Genomic DNA, 25,701 nt, shown 5'->3' with positions numbered 1-25,701 from the left:
CAGGTCTTTAAGGAGGTAGTTTCGGTTAAAAAAAAAAAAGTCATAAATATGGGGCCTTAATCCAGTAAGACTGGTGTCCTTATAAGAAGAGGAAGATATACCAGGGATCTATCTCCCTCTCTACACCCCAACACGCACACAGAGGAAAGCCATGTGAGGACACGACGAGAAAAACAGCCATCTGAAATGGTAGGAGAAGGACCTCACCATGAACCAACTCTACTACACCCTGATCTTGGATTTCCAGTCCCCGGAACTGTGACATAATAAATTTCTATTGTTTAAACCACCCAGTCTGTGGTGTTCTATTATGGCACACTGGTAGACTAACACCCTCTATGTTCTATAAAGAACACTTATTACTCCAGCAGGGAAAAGGGTTACTAGAAACACAGACTAACACAGTGTTCTTGCCATGTTACCACTCACAAGCATTTTGTTTAAAAGTCTTCAGAATAATATTGAAAGGTATTTCAGGGCGGCCAGGTGGTTCAGTGGTTAGAACACAGTGCTCATAACACCAACGTCGCCGGTTCGATTCCCACATGGGCCAGTGAGCTGCGCCCTCCACCACTAGATTGGAAACAATTTGACATGGAGCTGGTGGGTCCTAGAAAAACACACTGTTCTCCAATATTCCCCAATTTAAAAAAAAAAAAAAAAAAAAAACGTATTTCACTCTTACTACAGGAAAAAAAAAGTTCATAATCACTACTTTTCCTGTCAAGAATGTTGTGGCCAACAGAACAAAAAAAATAATTTTAAAATATGAGTTTTTCCAATCTAGCAGGCCATGAATGTCCCAGCAGTGGGTTTCTTATCTTAAAATAAGACATAATGCCCAATATAAGCATGGAGTTTAGGAGGATGAGATTTAATCAGAAGCTTCTGTCCCATTGAATTAATTAAATATTTACTCGGAACCTACCATGTGCTGTTGTAGCCTCTTGGAATATATCAAGTGACAAAAGAGACAAAAAAATCACCCTGCCCCTGTGGAACTTACACCTTCGCAGAGAAAAATAATCAACTAACAATAAAAGAAATAAGCAAACTAAATATTATATTCCAAGGTGATAAGTGCCATGGACAAAAACAGAACATGTTAAGGAATTGGAGTAAAGCAGGCACATCATGGGTTATAATTTTAATTAGAATGGCCAGGGCAGGTCTCACTGCGAAGGTGGTGTGTGACTAATGAAATCGGTCACATAGCTGTCATGGAAAAGCGTTCCAGGAGGAAGGAACAGCTAGTTTCAAAAGTCTAAGGCACTAGATTTTGAGTATGTCCTCCAAAAACTAAAGTTCCACAAAATATTGGCACAGATTCCTGTTTTGGATGTGTTTAATGTGTATCCAAGTCCTTTTCTAATATCATTCTAAAAAATGCAATTTCTTAAGCTTTCCTAGTAGGGGAAAACAACATTGCACATATAACAGAAGAATAGATAATAATCATACTGGCTACATGTGAAGTATTAACTACATGTGAAGTGTTTTACATGTATTATTTCATTTCATCTTCACAAATCCCTATGAGAAGGGTATTACTGGCCCCATTTTACAGATCAGAAAACTGAGGTTTACAGATGTTGAGTATCTCTAAAGAGCAAACCGGTTTTTAATTACAGATGATTTCCTTAAAATTACAGAGTATAATACCTAAGCACTCCATGTGTGTATTTCTTAATCACTCTCCCCACAAAGACAGCTTCCTTTACCTGGCATGGATATGGAAAACACCAGCAATTTTGAGTCAAGTTTTATAAGATGGGAAAAATAATTTCTAAGAAACATATTAATTGCATGATTGGTAGGACGTCAGACCCAAAAGACTAATCTGAAATGACAACTTCTGCATTCCTAATTTAGTGAGGCGGGACACAATGCAAACTGGAAAGAAACCTACACAGCAAGGTAATAAATACAGCAGTTCTCATAAAGAGGGCCCGTTCTGTCAATAACCACGTAGTATAACTTGTATGAAGGACAGTTCATCTCTCTCCCTACAGCTGGTCACTGTTCCAATATCACCTTACATACAAGAAATAACACCACCCACAAAATTTGACTTCCTAGGGAACTTGTGATGTTAATTTAGTCGGACAGTTTCAATTCAATTTCATTCAGAGGTCAACCCAGCTGACTATCTGGCTGCCAGCCAAAATATACAACCTTTGCCCACTGTACACGATCTCTTTGCAATAAAGTACATATTTAAAAAGTAAGAAGTAGCAAACTTTCAGTTGTCGACTGAATTGAACACACATAAAACATAGACTTACTTGTCAAATTTTAAAAGCCTTCTTTAACTCAAAGTCCCTTCCAGAAAATCTTCATCCTGGAAATCCTTTATTTCTTCTTCACTGAAAACAAGTATCATTAAAGGGTTCGTAAACCTTTAAGCTCGAAGACTAAAATGAAACTGAAATCATCTGTTAGTCATATGTGGGATTTTCTAATCTAGTGATAACAGAGTCTGATTCATTATAACTACGGTACACCCCTTTATTACTACCATATTGGGGAAAGGAGTCACATGGCTCCTTTCACATAATATAAAGATTGACTAGGTTACAAGCTTTTACTGTATTTATTAACCAAGTGTTAAGAAAATATAATTTGCCTCACAGCATAGCCAAGTGGAAAAGTCATATTTGAAAGGGGAATTCTTGAATTTGAAATACTCTTGATAAAGAATTTATGGAGAATCATTAACTTAGCCCTACCCACTTTTTCAAACTGTATACCCTCTCAAACCCTGTGCCCCAAGACCACATGATTGTTGGTTTCTGTTCCCAAAAACACCCACCAAATTTCTTCTGTATTTCCAAGCCTTTTCTCAAGGTTATTTACTGTCTAGAATGCCCTTCTGCCTCCACCTACCTGATGACTTTCTATCAATCCTTTGAGAATCAGCTCAAAACCCATCGCCTTTAAGCTTTCCCAGATCTTTCCAATCAATTTGATTCTCCCCTGCCTCTTTGCAATCCCATCACTTTAGCTATACTTCTCCTTTAGGATTTACCCACATATGCTTTAAAATAAGACCATGTATATCTCCTTTCTGGTTTTGAGCCTCTAGAAAGCCGACTATCTTTCATTTTTAACACCTCCCACAATATGTCTATAAGAATGCTTTGCATGTTGTAGGTAGATGATAAATGATGTACACGTAACTGGACAAAACATAAAAATCTTTCCTCTTATTTCTTGGAAAATAAGTTAAACTTCAAGTCACATTGCTAAACATATCAAAAAGATTCAATTTTGTATCTGTAGCCTAGATCTCTCTTCTAAACTCAGCCCACATATCTATAGATTTCATTACCAGGATATCTCACAATCACCTCAATTTCAACTTGTCTAAACCAAGTTCACTATCTAACTTCTGTTCCTGCTCTTCTGTCAATGTCTCTTAGTATGACTCTACTAAAGTCATTTAACTTGTATGTGTTGGGTCCATTTCTTCATATGCCAAATGAAGAGCTTGGCAACGGATTAAATGAAATCGAGATGGTAGGCACAAGTTCAAATTTTTTTTAAAAAAGCTAAGGGATAAGAGCTGCCCCTGAGTCTCAGGAAGAGCACCACGGTCCAGAAGTGACTGTTCCACCCTCTTCTCAAAGGTTCTGCTGACTTTCCAGCAGAGAGTTCTTAGGATGACGGAAGAGGAAGGTAGCTTCCTGACTGAACAGCCATTAATTGGTGGCCACAAATACATAAACATTGGTAAGTTCAAAAATGCCCGATATAGGGACTTTTGATGGCTATTGCAAGCATTTTTAAAGGGAATATTGGTTGCCTCCCCTTTGCAAAGGAGATAATTTACACGATTATTTCAATGAAGGTTTTTGAAACACTTTCCCGTTAAAAGTACATCTTTGACGCAATATATAGATGATGTATTATAGAAATGTACACTTGAAACCTATATAATTTTACGAACCAATGTCACCCCAATACATGTCAACAAAAATTTTTAAAAATAAATTATATACCTTGCCCCCCCAAAAAAAAGTACATCTTTGGGACACAAGGCAAATAAACGTGTCACCTATAATAAAGGTTATGTCTTCCAAAAAGTATGCTGATTTGTAACATAAACGCTTTACCGATTAATAGGAAGTAGTCTTTTCTTCAGAAGTCCCTGCAAAAAAAAGAACGTCAAAAACGCTTGCATTAAATTTTAGAACAAGCGTCTAACGTGTCGATTTCTCATTTGTTTTGAAAAAGACGCGGGGCGGGGATAGCAGATGCGTTTTGTATCTCTTTGGGGGCGTGGTTACATACGATTGTCACAACTCGACGAAACCGACCCCAGGATTTGTGGGTTTTCTTTTATTTCAGTGCACTGTAACTCGATTTTTTTTTTAAATAGGGTGCGGTAGGTCATACTGAGGTTGTTAATACGCTCAACTTAGTTCTGTAAGTTAAAGCCTCCCACCGGGGAGGGGTGTGATGAGGACTCAATGAGATGACGTTTATGAAAAGCACTTGGCAGAGAGGTCAGCGCTTAGTACACGACTGACAACTACGTCTTGTAAAAGATAAACGCAAAAAAAAAAAAAAAAAAAAGATAAACGCGTTACTGCACATACCCACCCACCCCGCCATTGCCTACAAGCGCCCGGGGACGCAGCACTCAGTAACTACCCCCACCCCTGCCTGCCCTTTGCTCCATCACAAGACTTGGCAGGTTAAAATGTCTTTCTTCCACTTGGATGAACTCCCCGGACCGGACACGAAGTCCCGTGAAGTCCCCGGGCTCGGTGGCAGGCGGCAGCTCTCAAAACCCAGCCTCACCTCTCGCCGCCTCACACCTCGCCGGGGCCAAGCCGCCCGCGCAGCCCGCGCCGCCCGCGCCGCGTCACGTGACCTCTGGCCCCGCCCCCGGCACGCACACACACCGCCTCTTGTCTCCTCCCCTTTGCCGCCTGCGCGGCGTCCGACGACCGCTGGCTCCGCCCCACGTCCTAGGCGCGGGGTGCGCGCTGCGGCCGGAGCGGTGATGGCCGCCGTTCTGCAGCGCGTCGAGCGGCTGTCCGGTCGGGTGGTGCGCGTCCTGGGCTGTAACCCGGGCCCCATGACTCTGCAGGGCACCAACACCTACCTAGTAGGGACCGGCTCCAGGTAAACGCCCCCACCCCCCACAGACACACGGGCCCCCCGGAGGCGCGGAGCTGGGGTCGCGCCGCCTGCCCGCGGCGTCCTGTCCCCGCCGCGTAGCCCCACTCAGAACGGTCCGCACGGGCCCCGGTTCCCGACTTCCGCTGAATCGCAACCACCCGGGACGGTCCCCTCTCTAACTTACAAATGGCTGCGGGAGAAATAATTAAAAAAAAAAAAGAAAAAAAGAAAAAAGAAAAAAAAGAAAGAAAGAAACTTCCTGTTTTTGAAACCCAATTTATGTTGCTTGGTGTGGAATGCCAGGGTGAACGTGTCTCCGCGGTGGAGAAACTAGCGTCGCCTGGCGTTTGGAAGAAGCCAGGAAAACGTTGGCTTTGCTCACCTTCTGACTTGCACTCGTGTTTTGCCCCGAGTGGAATTTCCCTCCACGAAAGGGGTTCATTGTGCTGAGGCCTCTTTCTTCACTCAGCAGCAGAGGGCAGGATTCTCTTGCTTCCCGTTTGTTGGTTACTACTTGGTGGTTTTCTTTAGGTTATTTTGCGGGTGGAGTCACCTGTCTGTATTTCTGAGATTTTTCCTCTTCTTCAGCTACGTTCTGTTTTAGCGGAATTACGCAGAAAGGAGCAGGTGTGGTTTCCTGCACAGTCAGTGCATTGGGCAATTGTTGCGTGCTTATTATACCCCAGATAATGCAAAAGAGAAATAAGATATAGTTCCCCTTGAGCATAAAAATCAATTGTGCAGTCAAGACGTGTTACATTGGATAAAACATAGCTGGTTGCTAAAAACAGCTTCGTAAGTATAGTTTATTGATTTTTGATAGGAAGTATCGTGTTTGCCTTTTTGCAGTAAATCAAAATTTTAGAAGTGGCAGGAACTGGAAGTGTTGAAAGTCAGGCAGCCACAAGGTTAGGTCGACCAGGCAGGGTCAGATAGGTACAATAGCTTTTGGCTGCCTCCAGAATCCCGGAAAATAGAAAATTAGATGGAAAAACATTACCTACCCGATATCTATCTAGGATACAGTCTGTCTTGGCTAGGACTCACTCACCCCAGGAAGTCCAAAGGCATTCTCTTCTCTCTTCCATGTGTAATCTTTAGTTAAAAATCAGTACCTAACATGAAAATTGCATGTAGTCAAAATTACCGTAGAAAGTCTCTTAGGAGAACGCTATGTTTAGAGATCGGTGTCCTCTTGCAGCAAGTTCAACGTAGCCTGCTTGTCTCCCAGCAATGAAACAGATGGCTGGTTCCATTTGAAAACCAGATGAAGAAGTTGGCTTGTGTTTGGGGACCATGTTGTATGAAAACTACATACTGTATCTATAAACATTAGAATCACACTCCGTGTAGCAAAGTGCTTGTGTTAAAAGAGACATAAAGAACCTGAAACTGACTGAGGGAAGAGCAGATTTACAGTCTCCCGTTTTTATGCTGCTTACACTCCTACTCACATAAACTCATGGAGTGGAATGGCCGGTGGAGTCACTCATATATGAGAGAGCGTGATATATATGACGAGTCCGTATAGTTGAGCCATACGGTTGAGAATAAGTGAATGTACAGATGACGCTACTCTACTGTGTAAAGGAGAAGTCAGGTGGCTAGAAATGAATATTAATTGGGTCCAAGTAAGAGGTTCTGATATTGGTCTCTACCTGTTTCTATTCCTCTGCACGAAACAGTTCTAAGATCACAGGTGGCTCCTATATCCCTAAGCCCAATGGCATTTTCCCATTCATTGCCATCATCTTTGAATTTCAGTGTCTTTTGACCACTCCTTGATTTACTAACATCTCTTTCTCCTGGTTTCCTGTAAGCTCTCTAGCTGCTCTTTCACAGTCTCCTTTTGTCGACTCATTCTCTTTACAAAATCTTTTAAGCGTTTGCATTCCTGAAGATGCAGCCCTAGTCTTCCTTCTGTGTTCACGCTATAGTCTCTACCTGGGTAATCTTCTTGTCTACTTCCTTGGCTTCATCTATTATCTGTTCATTAATAACTCCCACATTGAGAGCTCCAGTTGAGACAAAATCCAAAGTTGATCTCCAGACTAGGGTAGCCAACTGCTTTCTTAAACTTCTGTTGGATGACTCATAGCCACCTGAAACTCAGTGTTTCCCAAACTGAGCTGCTGGGCTTTCCCACTAAACCTGGTCCTCTTCCAGTCGTCCGTATTTTGGTACACAGAGCCATCGCCACTTTTGATCAAGGGAAATTTGTACGGACCCTCCGTGACATGTTCTTTGCTTCCTGTGCGCACATCCAAGCCATTATGACGCTTTCCCTTTCCCCTGCTATCACCCTGTCCAAGCCAGTACAACTCTTGCTTAGGCTTCTAAAGGAGCCTCTCATTGACTCCTCTGCATCTTCTTTTGTCACTCTTCAATCCATTCTCCCCCATCTAGCCAGAGTAGTATTTTTTTAATGTAAATTAGAAGGCCTTGTGCATATTTTTACCTCCATCTAATCAACCTAATCTCAAAGCTCTCTTCCATCCCAGCTAGGTGAGTTGTATCCATTCTGCCTCAGAACTTTCATGCATGCTTTCCCCTCTCATCCATTAGAGCTCGGTTAAAATGTCATTTCCTCAAGGAAGCCTTCCCCTAACCCCTTAGACTATGGTGTGTTAGTTTAATGTAATACACTGCCTTAGCACTCCATACTTTTCATGTCCTTATCTCACTGATAATAAAATTATATTTTTGTGTAAGAAGCTTAATGTCTTTACCCACCTTCACTTCCCACTAAAATATAAGTTCATTGAAGGCTTATGCATTACTGTATCCCAGCACCCAGCACAGAGCCTTGTACAAGGTATGATCAAAACATAGAGGGAATATTTAAATTTTTAAAATTTATTACAGTAAAACACATTGCCGTTAATCTGCCTCAAAATACTCCCCCTCACTTCGAACACACTTATCCCATTATTCTTAAACTTTCTGAAGCAGTTCTGGAAGTCCTCTTTCATGAGTGTCTTCAGTTGCGCTGTCGTGACTGCCTCGATGAGTCGATTCAAAATGTTTACCTTTCATGGTCATTTTGACTTTGGGGAGGAGCCAGAAGCCACATGATGCCAGATCCAGTGAATAAGGTGAATGAGGACACACCGTAATGTTTTTATTTGACAGAAATTGCGGTACCAGAAGCGATGTATGACACAGAGCCTTTCCGTTGTGATCACAAAATACGGAGAATGGTGCTACTGAGCACCATCCAACTGAAAGGCAGGGGTCTTCAATACGGCGAGCAGTGCATCAAATCTTAGTCACAGTGTGTCACAAGTTTCAGTTTGTTCCGTGCAGTCAGTTGGATGTGAGCTACAATTGAGAGAAGGTGTGTTTTAACGTTTGCCATAAATCATCCTCCATCATGACAATACTCTGTGTCACACATCGCTTCTGGTATTAAGCAATTTCTGTCAAATAAAAACATTACAGTGTGTCCTCATCCACCTTACTCACCAGATCTGGCACCATGCGACTCTGGCTCTTCCCCAAAGTCAAAATGATTCAGGACATCAAGGCAGCCATGACAGTGCAACTAAAGACACTCACAAAAGAGGACTTCCAGAACTGCTTCAGAAAGTTTAAGAATAATGGGATAAGTGAGTCAGAAGCGAGGGGGAGTATTTTGAGAGGGATTAATGGCAGTGTGTCTTTTACTGTAATAAATGTGTTTTTTTTTAAACATTCACCATATTGTTTGATCACACCTCATACATAGAACAGGTAGTACAGTAAATATTTGCTGAATGAATGAGTGTTTTCTACAGTTTCTCTTCATGTTCTCTATTGTGGTTCTAGGACTGCAGTTTTAGCTGGTCTGCCTTCCTCATCTGGTCAGCTCATGGATGCCAAATGAATTTCCCTAAAGCATTGCTAGACCTACTGTGATGTCTACTGCATAGCTACTCAATAACCATGTGAATGGACAGATAATATCCAAATCTTCCAAAGAGTACTTCCAGGTTCTTTCTCTGCCTGAGAACCTCGAAAAGCTGCAATTTTAAACTTTATTATCAAAATTGTAAATTCCTTAAGGGCAAATATACTGTTTCCTGTTAATAGGAAAAGACAGTCTAGTGGAGTAGTTAGTTAAGACTGTGGACTCTGATTACTTAAATCCCAATCCTGGCTTATGACTTTGGAAAAGACGGTTGACTCTCTAAGTTCAGATTCCTTATCTATACAATGAGGGTTGTATAGTATCTGCCTCATAAGGGTGTTGTGAGAATTCAGTGAAATTTAAGTGAAAAATCATATCAAAAGCACTTAACAAATTCTAACATGTAGAAAGTATACAATATTGTTAGCTATTATTTTTATAACGTCCACTTTCCTCATGCCATCCAATTCTGGGTTCATAGTAGGTGCTCAGAAAATACCTAACGATGTAAGACTGACAGCATATTTCAGAGAGACCATTTTCAGAGAGAAACTATCTTAACATTGATGTAAAGTACCTAAAAAAGGAAGTTGATTCCACTAACTTCCATCAGTTGAATTTTTTTTCTCCATTCACATAGCAATTGTTTCTGTGTGCCTACTACGTGCCAGGCGCTGTACTCTAGTGAATGAATTGGTCACAGACCTGTACAGTCTTCTGAACTCTTCTTGTCCCCTTTATTAGCATAATTTGCACTTGCAAAATGACCTCCTCAGATGGGGTATTGTCTGCAGAACAAAGTGAAGCAGCCCACCTAGAGATGACACTATCTAATCTCTGCAGTAACTATTCACAGACATCATGGAGAGAATTGCTATTTGTTGAGGAAACTGAGCACATTTTTTTTTTCTAATTTACAGCTGAAGTTTTATTTATGCCACATGAAGAATGATTCTGGGTGCTTCCTGTGCAATCCCCTTCCACCCGAGAGACAGTGCATCTTGAGTGGAGAAGTCACTGGACCTTGTACCTAAATTTCTAGTGCTTCCCATACCTCTTCTTGCTGGGCCCTTGAGCAAGTCACTTCACCTTCCTGAAGACTAGTTTCCTCTGTAAAATAAAACAAATAATAATACCTCCCTAGAGTTGATCTGAGGATCAAGGAGATAATATGAAAGGTCCAAATGTCAGTTTAAATTGCTATGTGAGTCAGTATAAGAGGTTACATTATAATATATTTTTTTGCATCCAGTAGATTGCCTTTTCATTTTGTTAACAGTTTCCTTCACTGCACAAAAGTGTTTTTGTTTGATGTAGTCCCATTTGTTTATTTTTGCTTTTGTTGACCTCGCCTGAGGAGACAGAGCCTAACAATATTACTAAGACTGATGTCATAAGAGTTTATTACCTGTGTTTTCTTCTGTGAGTTTTATGGTTTCAGGACTTACATTTAAGTCTTTAATCCATTTTGAGTTGATTTTTGTATATGGTATGAGAAATCATTTTCTGCATGTGGTTGCCCAGTTTTCCTAGCATGGCTTATTGAAGAGTGCCTTCCTTTTCCCCCATTGTGTATTCTTGCCCCCTTCATTGTGGATTAATTAACCATATAAGCAAAGGTTTGTTTCTGGGATCTCTGTTCTGTTCCATTGATCTATATGTCAGTTTTTGTGCCAAAACCATACTATTTTGATTACTATATCTTTGTAGTAAAATCAGGGAGTATGATACCTCTAGTTTAGTTCTTCTTTCTGAAGATTGCTTTGGCTAAACAGGATCTTTTGTGGTTCCATACAAATTTTAGGATTATTCTAGTTCTGTGAAAAATGCCTTTGGTATTTTGATAGAGCTTGCATTAAGTCTGTAGATTTCTTTGGGTTGTATGAACTATACTAATTCTTCCAACCCAAGAGCATGATACATCTTTCCATTTATTTGTTTCCTCTTCAGTGCCTTTCATCAGTGTCCTATAGACTTCAGAGTACAAGTAACACCTTCTTGGTTAAGTTTATTCCTAGATATTATATTCTTTTTGAAGTAATTTTAAATGGGATTGTTTTCTTAGTTTCTATTTCTGATAGTTTGTTGTTAGTGTACAGGAATGCAACAGAGATCTGTATGTTAATTTTATATCCTGCAAATTTACTGAATTTATTTTTTAGTTCTAATAATTTTTTGGTGGAGTCTTTAGGGTTTTATGTATGTAGTATTGTGTCACCTACAAATAGTGACAGTTTTCCTTTTTCCTTTCCAATTTCGATGCCTTTTGTCTCTTTTTCTTCTCTAATTGCTATGGCTAGAACTTCCAAAACTATGTTGAGTAAAAGTGGTGAGAATGGGCATCCTTATCTTTTTCCTAGATCTTAGAGGAAAAGCTTTGAGCTTTTCACCATTGAGTATGATGTTACCGTATTTCCCCAAAAATAAGACCTAGCCAGACAATCAGCTCTAATGCTGCTTTTGGAGCAAAAATTAATATAAGACCCAGTCTTATTTTACTATAATATAAGACCAGGTATAGTATAACACAACACAACACAACACCTGGTCTTATATTAATTTTTGCTCCAAAAGACAAATTAGAGCTGATTGTCCCGCTGGGTCTTATTTTTGAGGAAACACGGTAGCTGTGGGCTTATTGTATATGGCCTTTGTTGTGTTGAGGTATATTACCTCTGTACCTACTTTGTTCAGAGTTTTTATCGTAAATGGATGTTGAATTTTCTCATGTTATTTCTGCATCTATTGAGATGATCATATTATTTTCATCCTCAGTTTTGTAAATGTGGTGTATAATGTGGATTGATTTGCGGATATTGAACCAACCTTTCATCCCTGGAATAAATCCCAGTTGACCATGGTGTATGATGCTTTTAATGTATTGTAAAACTTGGTTTGCTAATATTTTGTTGAGGATTTTTGCATCTATGTTCATCAGAGATATTTGCCTGTGTCTTTTTCTGGTTTGGGTGTCAGGACAATGCTGGCCTCATAGAATGAGTTTGGAAGTGTTCCTTCCTCTTCAACTTTTTGGAATCATTTGAGGAGGATAAGTATTAATTCTTCTTTAAATGTTTGGCAGAATTCACCTGTGGAACCTTCTGGTCCTGGACTTTTGTTACTCGGAAGTTTTTGATTACTGATTCAATTTCAATACTAGTAATTGGCCTGTTGAGATTTTCTGTTTCTTACTGATTCACTGTCTTAGAACACTGTTTCTAAAACTTTGTCAGTTTCTTTTAGGTTGTCCAATTTGTTGCTGTCTAATGTCAGTAGTAATCTTTATGATCCTTTGTATGTCTGTGTTTATTTCCTTCCTTATACTTACTTTGGATTTTGTTTGTTCTTTTTCTAGTCCTTTAGGTTAAAGTTTATTTGAGATTTTTCTTGTTTCTTGAGGTAGGCCTGTATCACTATAAAGTTCCCTTTTAGAATTCCTTTTGCTGCATCCCATACATTTTGGATCATTATGTTTCCATTTTTATTTGTCTCAATGTACTTTTTGATTTCCTCTTTGAGTTCTTCCTTCCCCCTTTGGTTTTTTAGTAGCATGTTGTTTAGCCTCCAAATGTTTCTGTTATTTCCAGTTTTCTTCTTAACCATGTTTCCCCGTAAATAAGACATAGGTGGACCATCAGCTCAAATGCGTCTTTTGGAGCAAAAATTAATGTAAGACCTGGTCTTATTTCAAAATAATGTATGACTGGGTCTTGTATAATATAATATCAGACCAGGTCTTATATTGATTTTTGCTCCAAAAGACGCATTAGAGCTGATGGTTCAGCTATGTCTTATTTTGGGGGAAACATGGTAATTGATTTCTAGCTGCATATCATTGTGACAAAGATACTTAATGTGATTTCAGCCTTCTTAAATTTGTCGAGACTTGCTTTGTGGCTTAACATATGATCTGTCCAGGAAAATGTTTCATGTGCACTTGAAAGAATGTGTATGCTGCTGCTTTGGATGAAATGTTCTGCTTATATCTATTAATTCTAACTGGCATAATATGTCGTTTAATGCCACTGTATCCTTATTGATTTTCTGTCTAGATGATCTATCCATTGGTATAATTGTGGTGTTAAAGTCCCCTACTGTTATTGCATAACTGTTGATTTCTCCCTTTATGTCTGTTAATATTTATTTGCTCTGTGTATATAGTTGCTTCTATGTTGGCTACATAGATTTTTTTTTAATTGCAATGAATTTTTTTTAACATTCACTGTATTTTTTGATTTGTGTACACAGATTTTTACAAGGGTTATATCCTCTTATTGAATTTATCATTATGTAATTCCCTTCTTTGTCTCGTTACAATCTTAGTTTTAAAGTCTATTTTGCCTGATGTAAATATTGCTACCCAATTTTCTTTTCATTTCCATTTGCATGGAATATCTTTTCATCCTTTCACTTTCGGTCTGTATGTGTCTTTAGATCTGAAGTGAGTCTCTTGTAGGCAGCATATATATGGGTCTTGATTTTTTTTTATCCATTCAGCCACCTTATGTCTTTTTATTGGAGCATTTATATTTAAAAGTAATTATTGATAGGTTGCACTTATTTCCTAGATGTTCTTTAAACCATCTCCTTTTTACATTTCCACTGCCACAGGACCTTATAATACACCCTTGAGCCGGTATAATCTGGTTTCCTTGTCTCTAAAAGGGACAGTTATAACACTGTGTACTTGTGAAGTAGAACCACTGCTCTACAGAACTTAAGATATAGGTAGAAGCCAGTGGACCATAAAGCCACTGCCCTCCTTCCCTGAGAAAGGGGAGTTTGGTGTTGGGTCTCAGGGAATAGGGTTAGGGAAACAAGCCAGTATAAAATAGGCATCCAGTTACTTCCTATCAGTTACCCCATTTTAATGTTCTAAAAAGTGCTTTCTGTTATCTGCCACTGTCTGTTATTGTTACTGTTTATTTTCAGAGCTCCCCCTTCCCACTCTATCTGAATGTAAATAAGGCGAGAGAGATGTGGCTCATAGTAGATGATTTGTGAACAGTTATTGAATTAATGAATGACCTAAGTCTTTTCATCAAGACTAATCTTCTCTCCCCCAGCCTGAACTAGGGAGGTGTTACTATGAAACAATGTGAATTAAGTTTGTTAATTGGTTCTTGAGAAGGAAATATCACCCTAATTTCTTTAGTTCAGGAAAACTTCATAAAGAAAAATCATCATTCCATAAAATAGTGAGGAAGGACAAACAAAATATGCTGAAAGTTCAGAACCACACGCAGAAAAATATAACTACAAGAGTTGTCTAAGAAACAAAGCAGCTTAGACATTTCCCCCCTTGATTTTCTACTGCTCTTATTTTCGTAATGCAAAGCTTCAGTGATAAGTTTTGTATGTAAGACAGATGACTAGGTTTTTTTAAGGATACCGTTGAAGCAAAATCTTCCATGTCTTGGAGACATTGGAGAATATTGTAAAATATCTCGAAGGCAGAGTGTATAAAAACACATATTCTAGTGCCAGAATACCTAGGTTCGAATGCTAGTTCTGCCATTTATTTACAGAGTAACCTTGGGCAAGTTACATAATTTCTGGATAATATAATGAAATACCTACCTTAAATCATTGTTATGAGGAATACAGTTGTTAAAATAGGTAAGGTCTTTACAACAGTGCCATATTTATTTTAAGCACTAGGTAAGTGTTCAGTATTATTGCCATTATTCCTTATTCAGACTTAACATTTAGTTTTAAGAACTTACTGTAAAATTACCGTAGTTAAGCTGAAATAACACACAGCTGGTTTTAAAAGCAAAGCAATTTATGCAGTTTCTTAAATGTAAATTATGTGGGAGAAATATGTTAATATTAACTCTCTTCCAATTGTGTGATTATCTTCCATTTAACTTTCAGGAGAATCCTCATTGACACTGGAGAACCAGCAGTTCCAGAATATATCAGCTGTTTAAAGCAGGCTCTGACTGAATTTAACACAGCAATCCAGGAAATCATAGTGACTCATTGGCACCGTGATCATACTGGAGGCATAGGAGATATTTGCAAAAACATCGATAATGGTAAACAGAAAACATTAATTAAGCCCATTGAGGAAAACTGTGTTTTCAGAATAATTTATTTCCGTTACAGAGAGTAAGCTAGTACACCATTTACTGAATACCTTATATTTAAATGGTACTTTTAGAAATTAATATAATTTGAATACTGCCCCCACATTTAACAAAGGAAAAAAGTAAAAGTCCTCTTTTCGATTTCAAACCTCTTTCCTCTCTCTTACTTTCCCCCTTTGCCCAGTTATGAAGGTCAGTTTTTATTTAGTCTGTATGACAATTTATACAGATTTATAATAACTTCAGATTTATAATAAGTAACCACTGTGAAGCATTCGCAGGGTTCCAGGCACTGTGCTAAACACTTCGCATGGGTAGCTGCTGTTACTGTCCACGTGCTAAACATGATCTCAAGTCTTCCGTAACTTTACGGCTATTACTCTGATATGCTGAAATACTGGTGAAAGGTCAGTGCATTGAAGATTCTCTGTCCCTGAAACCTATTCAGTACTAACGCTTTAGCACCTCTCCTTATCCCCTCAACCCACCGTCACACACATAGGTGCATTCACTCATTCATTCCTTCATTCGTTCCTTTAACAAATATTCACGTGGCTGCTCTATCGAGGCTCTGTTCTTCGGACAAGGGATGTAGCCGAGAACACAGCACAGACTCTGCCCTCGTGGAGCTTTCATGCTAGTAGGGAAGGCAAGTGGTAAATAAAGACTACTTCAAAGGCTGGTAGGGGCTACGAAGGAAAATAAAGGGGAGAGAGAATAAAGTGGAAGAGAGCGGTGCCTGTTATATCTGGGGTGGCCCGCATGGGGAGTAGGCTACACAGGGATCTGAGAGGAGGGCAGACCGGGCAGAGGGCGTTGCAGGAGCAGACATACTGGAATGGGGGTGTGCTTGACATGTGCGAGGCGCAGGAAGGACAAGGAGGTCTAGAATGTTCATTGACAAAAGGAATGAACGTATGTATGCATTCAACTAATATTTTTAAATATGTTTAAGTATCTTCTTTTTAGGCCTTGAGACTATAATTAAGGCCGAAAGATATTCTCAGCTACAGCAGCCGAAGTCACCAGGCTGCTTATTCTAAAAAAACAGCCTAACCGGACTTTCTTACCCCTGTCAGCTCCTTTCTTACAAGCCAAGGGGACTGACTGTATGCTGCAAGAGATCATTCTCGCTCACTCTGATTTTTCCTCAACCTTTCTTTAGCTACCCATTAAATTTTGTGAATTACAAAACCGATGCTTAGGATCCTTAATTAGCTTTGGTCATTTCTTTTAGCATGGGGGTCAATTTGAAAAATTAAAATGCTTACAGCCTGCTTTTTCTCCTTTATAAATCGACTGTATTGAACTTGGATTTACACACATCAAATGTACCTGTTTTAAGTGTGTAGTTTGTAAACATGTACGCGACCTATACAACCAAGATAAACAACACTCTTATCACCCCAAAAAGAGGTCCCCTTATACCCCTGTGCTGTGATTCCCCTCCAGTTCCAGCACCCACTGATCTGCTTTATTTCACTATAGACTAGTTTTGCCTGTCCTAAAATGTCACATAATGGAAACATACAGAATCACTCTCTAGCTTCTTTCACACAGCATCATGTCTTTTGAAATTCACCCATGTTTCATATATCAGTAGTTTGTTCCTTTTTATTGCCAAGTAGGAATCCATGGTAGGAACACACCACAATTTGTTTTTCCATTCACCTGTTAATGAACATTTGACTTTCTTTAAATTAAAAATTAAAGTAGGGTTGGGTTCCATACAGAACAATGAATATTTATGTAATAAGTTACCTATAGATTGATTTAAAGAAAAGCAAGGAGAAATTTGATATTGCTTCATAGTCACTACAATTTTAATACTTGAGGAGTATCTTTCATTCTGAGCTTTATTGAATCTAGACCAGCTGCATGCAGACCTTGAGCCACTCAGCACTGAAACTGTACAGAGGTACCTTTCAGAATCTTCCCCCAGAAGTTCCACGTATTTCTTCATTCCCTAAATCTTTAATCACTACCGTCTTGTTCCATTCTGTTTTATTATTGTTTCCTTTGTTCCATATCGTTTTACTATTTTGTTTAATGATTAGTTACAGCAGATACTTTTCAACTACTTTATAATGCTTACCTGTGTTGTTTTCAGGCCACACCAAAATTATGAATACCATTTATAAAATTTCTGTGGGAAGATACAGTAACTCTGAAGCACCTGCTTAACAAATTTTTAAATCAGTACATAATTTCGGAACTCCTAGTGGCCAGAAGTTTACCAGACATGAGAACTATATAGCCCCAGGAGGCTTGAGTGTTTTCTTTTGATTTGTTTTTGAATAAATTTTGAAAAATGTATTTTGTTACCAGGTAATTATTTGCAGCTGAAGTTGGGTCTCTGCCACAAATTTCACATCCAAGACCTAGGAGTCAAATGTTTGCTTCTATGCTATTCAATTACAAGGTGTTTCTATTAGAAAATGTTATACATACACAATATCACATGTTTGTTATCAGCTTAAATAATTAGCGTTAGCAATGATGTTATAATCCATTATTCAACCATTAACAAGTAAGTGAGTTTCCTCCTGTTGAAATAATTATATGATAGAAACAGAAAATAGATAAATGGTTGCCAGGGGCTGAGAGAAGGAGAGAATGGGGAGGGACTACCATGTTCTAAATTATATAGTGTTAATGGTTGTGTAATTCTTTAACGATACTGAAAAAAAAAAAACTGAATTTTACACTTTAAAGGAGTGAATTTTATAGTATGTGAATTATATCTCAAGCTTTTATTTAAAAGAATAATAATTATTATTATCATCATCATTATTACTATTATTATTATTATATATGGTTGCTTTTAGCATGCCCTCCTCCATCCCATTTATACATTTAGATTACTGTTGTGAATAGGATATGTGCTTCCATATTTACACATAATTTAAAAAACTGACACAAGTTATTTTATAGTATGACATTTGTTTTGTAATGTTGAGACAATTGTGAGTTTTTTGGAAGGATTGTCTGCCAAAGATCTCATAACTAATAATATACCTCCACTTCTTTACTGAAAGGCAAAATTATGCAGATTAAAAATAAAAACAAAGCAAAAAAACCTCACCATGTCACTCTGTAATGAAGACAGTTCCCAGAGTAGCATATTTTTTGCTTCAGCCTCTGACATACAAAATAATGGAGTTTGGGGCTGGAGAGAGAAGCTCCAGTTGTTGTTTTATTTCATTTTTATTATATTGCAATATTTCTATTTTCTTTATCCTCCATACTTAGCTAGATTTCTGTGCCTTGTCAACTTTTTTCAAAATGGCTTTTTCTCCCTCCATCTTTCCATTGCTACCACCCTGGCCTTAATATTCATTACCTACCAGCTGGGTTATTACAGTCATCCCCTCCTGGTCTTTCTGATCTCTCCCTCTTCAGTCTCCTAACCTGCAGCTGCTATATTGATCGACCTGTTAACACTATTTCATTTTTTTTCCCTTTTTTCCGCCTCCTCCCTTTCCCACTCCAGTTCAAACCATTGTTTCTCAGTCTAGTTGTGTAGGATACAGGTCCCTGGCCCATGCTGGCCCATACTGGTATTATGAGCCTTGCCCCACGCCCGGGACCCCCACCCCTACCCTCAACCCCCACCCCTACCCTCAACCCCCACCCCATCCCCTCTGGCAGTCAGTTGCTGGTCCGCTGCTCACAGCAGCTCAAGGTAGCCCATAGCAGCACACAGCAGCAGCCCACACCAACCTACAGCTGCTCACAGCAGCCCAGCTGTTGTTCACAGTCTTAGCTGTAGAGGGCGCAGCTCACTGGCCCATGTGGGAATCGAACCGTGACCTCAGCGTTAGGAGCACTGGCGCTTCAACCACCTGAGCCACCGGGCCAGCCCCATTTCATTTTCTTACTAAAGAGCGTCCTTTGGCCACGTATGGCCAAGTTTAAATTCCTCTGTTTTGTGAAAGGCAATTCAAGGCCTCCATGACATGAATTCATTTTATTAATCCCATTTCATCTCTACTCTTCACAGCCAGTATTTTGCATTAGACAAATCGGTAGTGTTATGTTGTCGCACGTACGCTATGCTCAATTCTCATTTCTGTGACTCTGTTCCTCTTGCCTAGACTTTACCAAGACTTTCTCTGAACCTTTTCCTATCCTACTCACCCTGTAAGTCACACCTCAAATTCTATCATGTTTATGCGTCCTTGCCTAATTGTTTCTCCTTCCTCTGAACAACTTTTGTTTTTATTAGCTGAATTGTCCATTTAGAATCATTGAATGGTACTGAGTATAGAGCTTTAATTATTTCCTGCTTGTAAGTTTTATTTCCCCAACTATGACCATTTTTAAGCACTTTGATGTTATCGTGCTCATATTTACTATACTGGTTAGATAATTGGCAATCAGATGTTGATAGGTTAATGACTTATCTTTGTGTCAGTGAGAGGTAGTATGGGTTAAATTTATTATAATGGTTTATAATCTTGCCCTGGGTTTGGGGCTTCCTTTTAGCATTCTCAGAAAGAAATTTATACTATCACCCTGTTGTTACTAACTACTCCCATGATATTATGACTTCCTTTACTATACGTTAGTCACCTACCGTGTTTCCCCGAAAATAAGACTGGGTCTTATACCATATTTCCCCGAAAATAAGATGGGGTCTTATATTAATTTTTGCTCCAAAAGATGCATTAGGGCTTATTTTCAAGGGATGTCTTATTTTTTCATGTACAACAATCTACATTTACTCAAATACAGCCATGTCATCTTCTGGAATATTGTCATAACATACTAAATGCATCCATCTGGCTGACAATCTTAACGGGGGCTTATTTTTGGGTTAGGTCTTATTTTCAGGGGAAAACAGTAGACAGAATAAGTTCCCAGGTTGCATATTACTGCCATCTTGATGTCAAAGCTAACTGAGATTATGAAGAACTACTTTCAAATTTTTTTATAAAGTAGGAGTAACTGGAAAAGCAAAAGGCTCTAGAATGGCAGGAGAGTAAATAGCTCTTTTGTTGAGACAGAAGAAATAGTTGCCACCCCGAGATATGCTGCTATATAATTCATCCCATTTTCTGTTGTCTCTTAATGTTAATATTTCTTAGCCATTCACAAGTGTTAGCTCTAGGAAAATTGGTCTCTTAACAAGCTGAATTATCATTTAAAGTGTGCCTTAAATATTTCACATGTTTTGTCACTAGACACTACCTATTGCATTAAAAAACTCCCACGGAATCCTCAGAGAGAAGAAATTATAGGAGACGGAGAGCAACAATATGTTTATCTGAAAGATGGAGATGTGATTAAGACAGAGGGCGCCACTCTAAGGTACGTAAGTGTCCTGTGTTACAAAAAGGGAAGGAGAGAAGATTTCTGCATATTTGCTTGTATTCATTAAGAATATCTCAGGAAGGACACAAAAGCTCTGATACTGGTTACTCTGGGAAGAGAAAATGGGTTGCTTGAGAAACAAGGAAAAAGAAAGACTTTTCATTCTATCCTTTTTAAATTATTTGTGTGAATTATGATTCCCATTTTTTAAATAAATAACATTTAAGTTAAAAAAAGTAGTACCATTTCCTGCTGGGGTGAGTTAGGTATCTATCCATTAATTAAATTCGGGCCTTTCTCATACTCTCATTTCCAAAAGATAACCCATACCTAAGGTAAATACATTTTAGGCCAGGCCCAAAATCCCCCATTACCTTCTTGGAGGGATTCAACAAGGTGTTTCAAACTCAGTAATTTTAAAACTGAACTAATTATAGTTCTCTCTCCTCCATGATCTGTACTTGCTTTCTGATTTCAGAACATCTTCTCTCGGTGCTTAAGATTTTATTTTTTCTTCTAAGATAGAAGCTGACTCCTCTCACCTTTATCACTTCCCCTCCCCTCCCCTACCACTTCTAATCAGGTTAGTTTTTACCTCAAAAATATTTGTCAGTGCTGTCCCTTTTTTCTTTCTGTCCACTTTTATTACTTCTTGCTTAATATTCATGTCTACAGACCTGGGGCGTCTACGCTTCATACAGTCCGTCACTTGAAATCTTGACTAATTTTCACTACAAACAAGATGTTTATCCTCCTTATCATTTCTCAGTCTGGCCCTAAACCACTTTTCTGGTCTTAGTTCCTACCACTCCCCCCGCAAACACAAATAACCATATCCGAATATTCCTGAGTACATTAAGTCTGTTCATGCTTTGCTCATATCTTCCCCTAGGCATCACCCCTTACCCCTTCCATACCTGTCTCCTTGATAAATTCTTATCTATTTATTCTTCAAACCACAGTTCATACATATGTTACTTCAAGAACCCCTTCTGGGCAGAATTAACTGCTCCCTTCTCTAACTCTCATAAAATTTTTATTATTTTTTTTAAATTGGGGGACAGTGTGTTTCTCCAGGGCTCATCAGCTCCAAGTCGTTGTCCTTCAGTCTAGTTATGGAGGACACAGCTCAGCTCCAAGTCCAGTTGCCGTTTTTCAATCTTTAGTTGCTGGGGGCGCAGCCCACTATCCCATGCGGGAATCAAACTGGCAATCTTGTTGTTGAAAGCTCACACTCTAACCAACTGAGCCATCCAGCCGCTGCACTGGCAGCTCAGCTCAAGTCATTGTCTTCAATCTAGTTGTGGAGGGCGCAGCTCACTGGCCCATGTGGGAATCAAACCAGCAACCTTATTGTTAAGAGCACCACGCTCTGACCAACTGAGCTAACCGGCCGCCCCAAATTTTTATTATTTATTTATAGCACTTATTAAATTGTATTGTAATGTTTTGATGTGTAATCAACTCCTTAGGTTCATGATGTCAGTAATGCCAGTTGTCATAGCAAACCAACCCAGAAATGTATAATGGCTCACAATTAAGTAAGTTTACTTCTCAGTCACATAAAGTCCAAAAGAGGTTCCTGATTAGCAAGTGGCCCTCCTGCAAGTAATGTTTCAGGATCCTTCCATTTTGTGGATTCCACTGTCCTCCATAAGGTTGCCATGCTCACCAGAATCCATCCAGTGTGTGGAGAGAGCACGGAAGAGATCTGGCATGAGAGGTTTTCATGGCCCAAGCCTTTGGTGGCATTGGCTGTCAATTCAATCACATGCCAACCCTGACTGTGGCAAGGCTGGGAAATATAGTTTAACTTCGTGCCCAGGAAAAAGAGGAAATTGGCAGGATAATACGCTAGCCATTCTCTGACACAGGCTGACACCAGATTCATCTTTATTTCCTCAGAGCCTGGCACATAGGAGGCAGTGAATATATGTCCTCCGTATAGTAAATATCCACAGAGGCAAGTAGAGGAACAGATGAATGAGAAAGAGGAAATGAAGTAATGGGTATCCATTCCCCTTTTCCAACGAGTATCCTCTTTTTTTCCACTACGCTAGTGATTTACAAAATTTAATTTATAAACCAACTAATTTCTGGGCAATTTTCTTAAAATGCTCTTACTGAAAATATAATATTTCAAACATGATTTGCTCGTGATGCCAAAGGAAAACAAACAATATATTACTACTTCTTCAGAAAGTATTCTTGACAGTACTGAATTTCCCCCAGCACACACTAGCCCTAGGCCAAGTTAAAGAAAAGGGTAGGGATGGGAGGTGGTCCATCGAGGCTTCTGTCTCACAGGTTTCGGACTCATAGGACTCGTTTATCAGTTATCACAGAATCACGGCTATTAGAGCTATACCTAATTTGCAGATTAAGACTATTCAGCCTTTAAAAGTTAACTACCATCCATCTGTCATGAACAGACCACATATTTTAAGTTTTTTATTAAAGTATGCAAACGGAAAAGTGTAGCTATATCATCAGTATGCAGCATGGCGAATTGTTACAAACTGAGCAAAGCATGTGAACAGCATGTAGATCTAGAAACAACAGTATCAGTGCCCCAAAGCCACCCTCGTACTTGCTTCCTACCCCACCCCCTCAATGGACTGTCTTATTTCATGGAGTGAATTGATGCTAAGGATCTCAATATTATCTGAATTCCATTTCATTTTTGGTTTACCGCATTGTAATTCAGATAAATTAAGTATGGGAATCTATTTTAAGATTGTGAGGGAAAACTAACACAAAGCATCAAACAAAAAAGGCATACTTTTTTTTTTTTCCTAAATTTTTATTGGGAAATATTGGGGGACAGTGTGTTTCTCCAGGGCCCATGAACTCCAAGTCGTTGTCCTTCAATCTAGTTGTGGAGGGCGCAGCTCAGCTCCAAGTCCAGTCGCTGTTTTCAATCTTTAGTTGCAGGGGGCACAGCCCACCATCCCATGTGGGAATTGAACTGGCAACCTTGTTAAGAGCTTGCGCTCTAACCAACTGAGCCATCCGGCCACCCCTAGACACACTTTTTAAATGACTTAGTAAATAATCTTTTCTCAAAATATAAATTCTAATTAAGCTAAAATCTGAATAAAACATTTAATTTACCATAGTTTCCAATTTCCATTTTTATGAAGTCAGTAAAACCCAATTGTTTTAAATAATAACAAGAAGACTCATTGTTAAGCAAAAGTTTCATAAACAAGTTAAAATTTACTTAAGTCCCCAAATATTTGATGTCCAGTTGGTCCTGTCTACCTGCCAATTTTGAAAAGGAAAAAAAAAAATACAACAGAGAGATAATACTCACCAAGAACCAATTAGTAAAATATAGAAAGTTAGCAAGGTTTTTCAGTCAGGATTCTGGGTGTAACCCTCAGGAATTTTCTAGTCAACTAAATTTAATTTCTCACAATTAATCTGACAGCTTTTGTTGACTGTTCCACAGTTTCTAAGAGAGCCATGCGTATGAAGTCTGTTCTCACAGGAAGTGGCAGAACTAGATAAATGCCCTACCTGAAGAATGGCAGGGCCACAGCTGCACTTCCTCTGATCTGTCTTCCTTTTGTCTTCCTGATGTCACTTCCTTTTCTCCTCCTGCCTATGTGAAGCGAATTTTAACAGTTTTTATGCAAATTAAAGCATTAGCCACCCAGGTGACTGGAGAATTGGAATTTCTGGATCTCCTAACTTAAGAAATCTTACTGCTTCCAGCCTAGAAAATAATCAAAGAAAAACCATTACTGAGCTCTGGCATGGGGACTGGAAGGGGAATATAAAGGAGGCATTGCAAGCACCTTGACGGATAAGACAGTTTGCAGACTCTAAAAAAGGATGGTTCTCCAAATGAGTTTTTGTACATTAAAAGAAAAGATTGAGGCTCTGTTTGTAGATGCCTTCTATGTGTGATTGTTCAGAAGGTTGTCCATAAGATAAGATATATATGCATATATTTTTGTAGTTGCTAGAAATATACCTACAGAAATTATTTTTCTACCGTGTTTCCCCGAAAATAAGACCTAGCCGGACAGTCAGCTGTAATGCATCTTTTGGAGCAAAAATTAATAAAAACCCGGTCTTATTTTACTATAAGACCAGACATAATATATGATATAATATAATATAACATAACATATACCTGGTCTTATATTAATTTTTGCTCCAAAAAATGCATTAGAGCTGATTGTCCGTCTAGGTCTTATTTTCCGGGAAACACGGTATAACATAGAATTATTAACTAATTGCAGCAGGTTTAATCAGACAAAAGACATGATGGCTAACGTCCCTTTAATAACCTTACCATTGATGCAACTATAATATAGTAATTATTTGCAATAGATAAAGCATGTACTTGGAAACCATAAAAGCATAATAGTTCTTAATGTCAGTTTTTAATGCCTCTGAAAAATAATTGCTCCCATTACACTGTTATCTCATGTTCTTGTACGTTATATCTATACACTTTTAGCAGATCTTTTAAACAGCTTTACAGTTTCAATATTTAATATTAAGGACTTGATTGGATTTTTTGGCAAAGGAGAAACTCTTCTAAGTTATAGTCATTTCAGTTTTCTTAAATACTGTTATTTAAGAGTTGAATTTTGTCAAATGCCTTTGAAGTGTCTAGGAGATGATCTTAGTAGTTTTCTCCACAGCTTTATTATGATTTTCAGGGATCTTATAATAGTGAAACACCCTTGCATTTTTTGAATAAACTTTATTTGGTCATATTGTTACTATTTTTAAATATGCTTTTGGATTCTATTTGTCAATATTTTAATTAATATTTTTATAATAATATTCGTTATTGAAGTTGGGTAGTTTTCTTTTTGTACAACCGTTGTTAGGTTTGGGATTCATCAGTTTTCCTTTTTCTATGCTCTGAGACAGGTTGAGTAGTAGTGTAGTTACCTGACTTTAAATGTTTGGTAGAGTTATCCTGTGAAAAGACTGAGCCTCTAGTTGCTGATGACAATTACACGTCTTTTTAGTGGCGCTTCATTGTTGCTTATTAGTTATATGGTCCTTATATTAGTTATATGGACTTCAGTGTAAAGCAGCTACCCTTAAGCTGCCTTCTGTGCCTGTCCTGCTTCCCAACAATCTCTCATCCAGTGGTTTTAGCATCTACTAGTAATACTTGCATTAATCAGTTAATATATTGAAGGTGACATAATTGTGACTTTTCTTACTCTATTATTTTGTCCACTTCTTGTTTTTTATTTTTATTTTTTTCATTTGCTCATATTCTTCTCAAGGAAGAAATTC

The 25,701-nt window shown here is 38.6% G+C and overlaps 2 protein-coding genes across 4 annotated transcripts in view; one reads left to right on the top strand and one right to left on the bottom strand.

The window, feature by feature from the left end:
• The window catches only part of XKR9 (XK related 9), a 29,237-nt gene extending 26,722 nt beyond the window's left edge, over positions 1-2,515 (bottom strand). The window contains exon 1 of the mRNA XM_081069894.1: positions 2,286-2,515. The gene's annotated coding sequence lies outside the window, so the exon portion shown is untranslated. The remainder of the gene's footprint in view (positions 1-2,285) is intronic.
• Positions 2,516-4,938: 2,423 nt separating this feature from the next.
• LACTB2 (lactamase beta 2) overlaps positions 4,939-25,701 on the top strand; it is a 35,350-nt gene continuing 14,587 nt past the window's right edge. For 2 of the 3 annotated variants that reach the window (XM_081069893.1, XM_081069892.1), the window contains exons 1-3: positions 4,978-5,133; positions 14,897-15,060; positions 20,298-20,424. In XM_081069893.1, coding sequence (XP_080926019.1) covers positions 5,012-5,133; positions 14,897-15,060; positions 20,298-20,424 — 413 coding nt within the window. In that variant the 5' untranslated portion in view covers positions 4,978-5,011. Of the gene's footprint in view, positions 5,134-14,896; positions 15,061-20,297; positions 20,425-25,701 lie in introns of all 3 variants that reach the window. The other variant, XM_081069891.1, reaches the window with a different exon arrangement.

Source organism: Rhinolophus hipposideros (assembly GCF_964194185.1).
Source record: "Rhinolophus hipposideros genome assembly, chromosome: 13".
Classification (NCBI taxonomy): domain Eukaryota; kingdom Metazoa; phylum Chordata; class Mammalia; order Chiroptera; family Rhinolophidae; genus Rhinolophus; species Rhinolophus hipposideros.
Note: the sequence above shows the minus strand (reverse complement) of the source record. Positions and strands in the feature narration are given on the sequence as shown.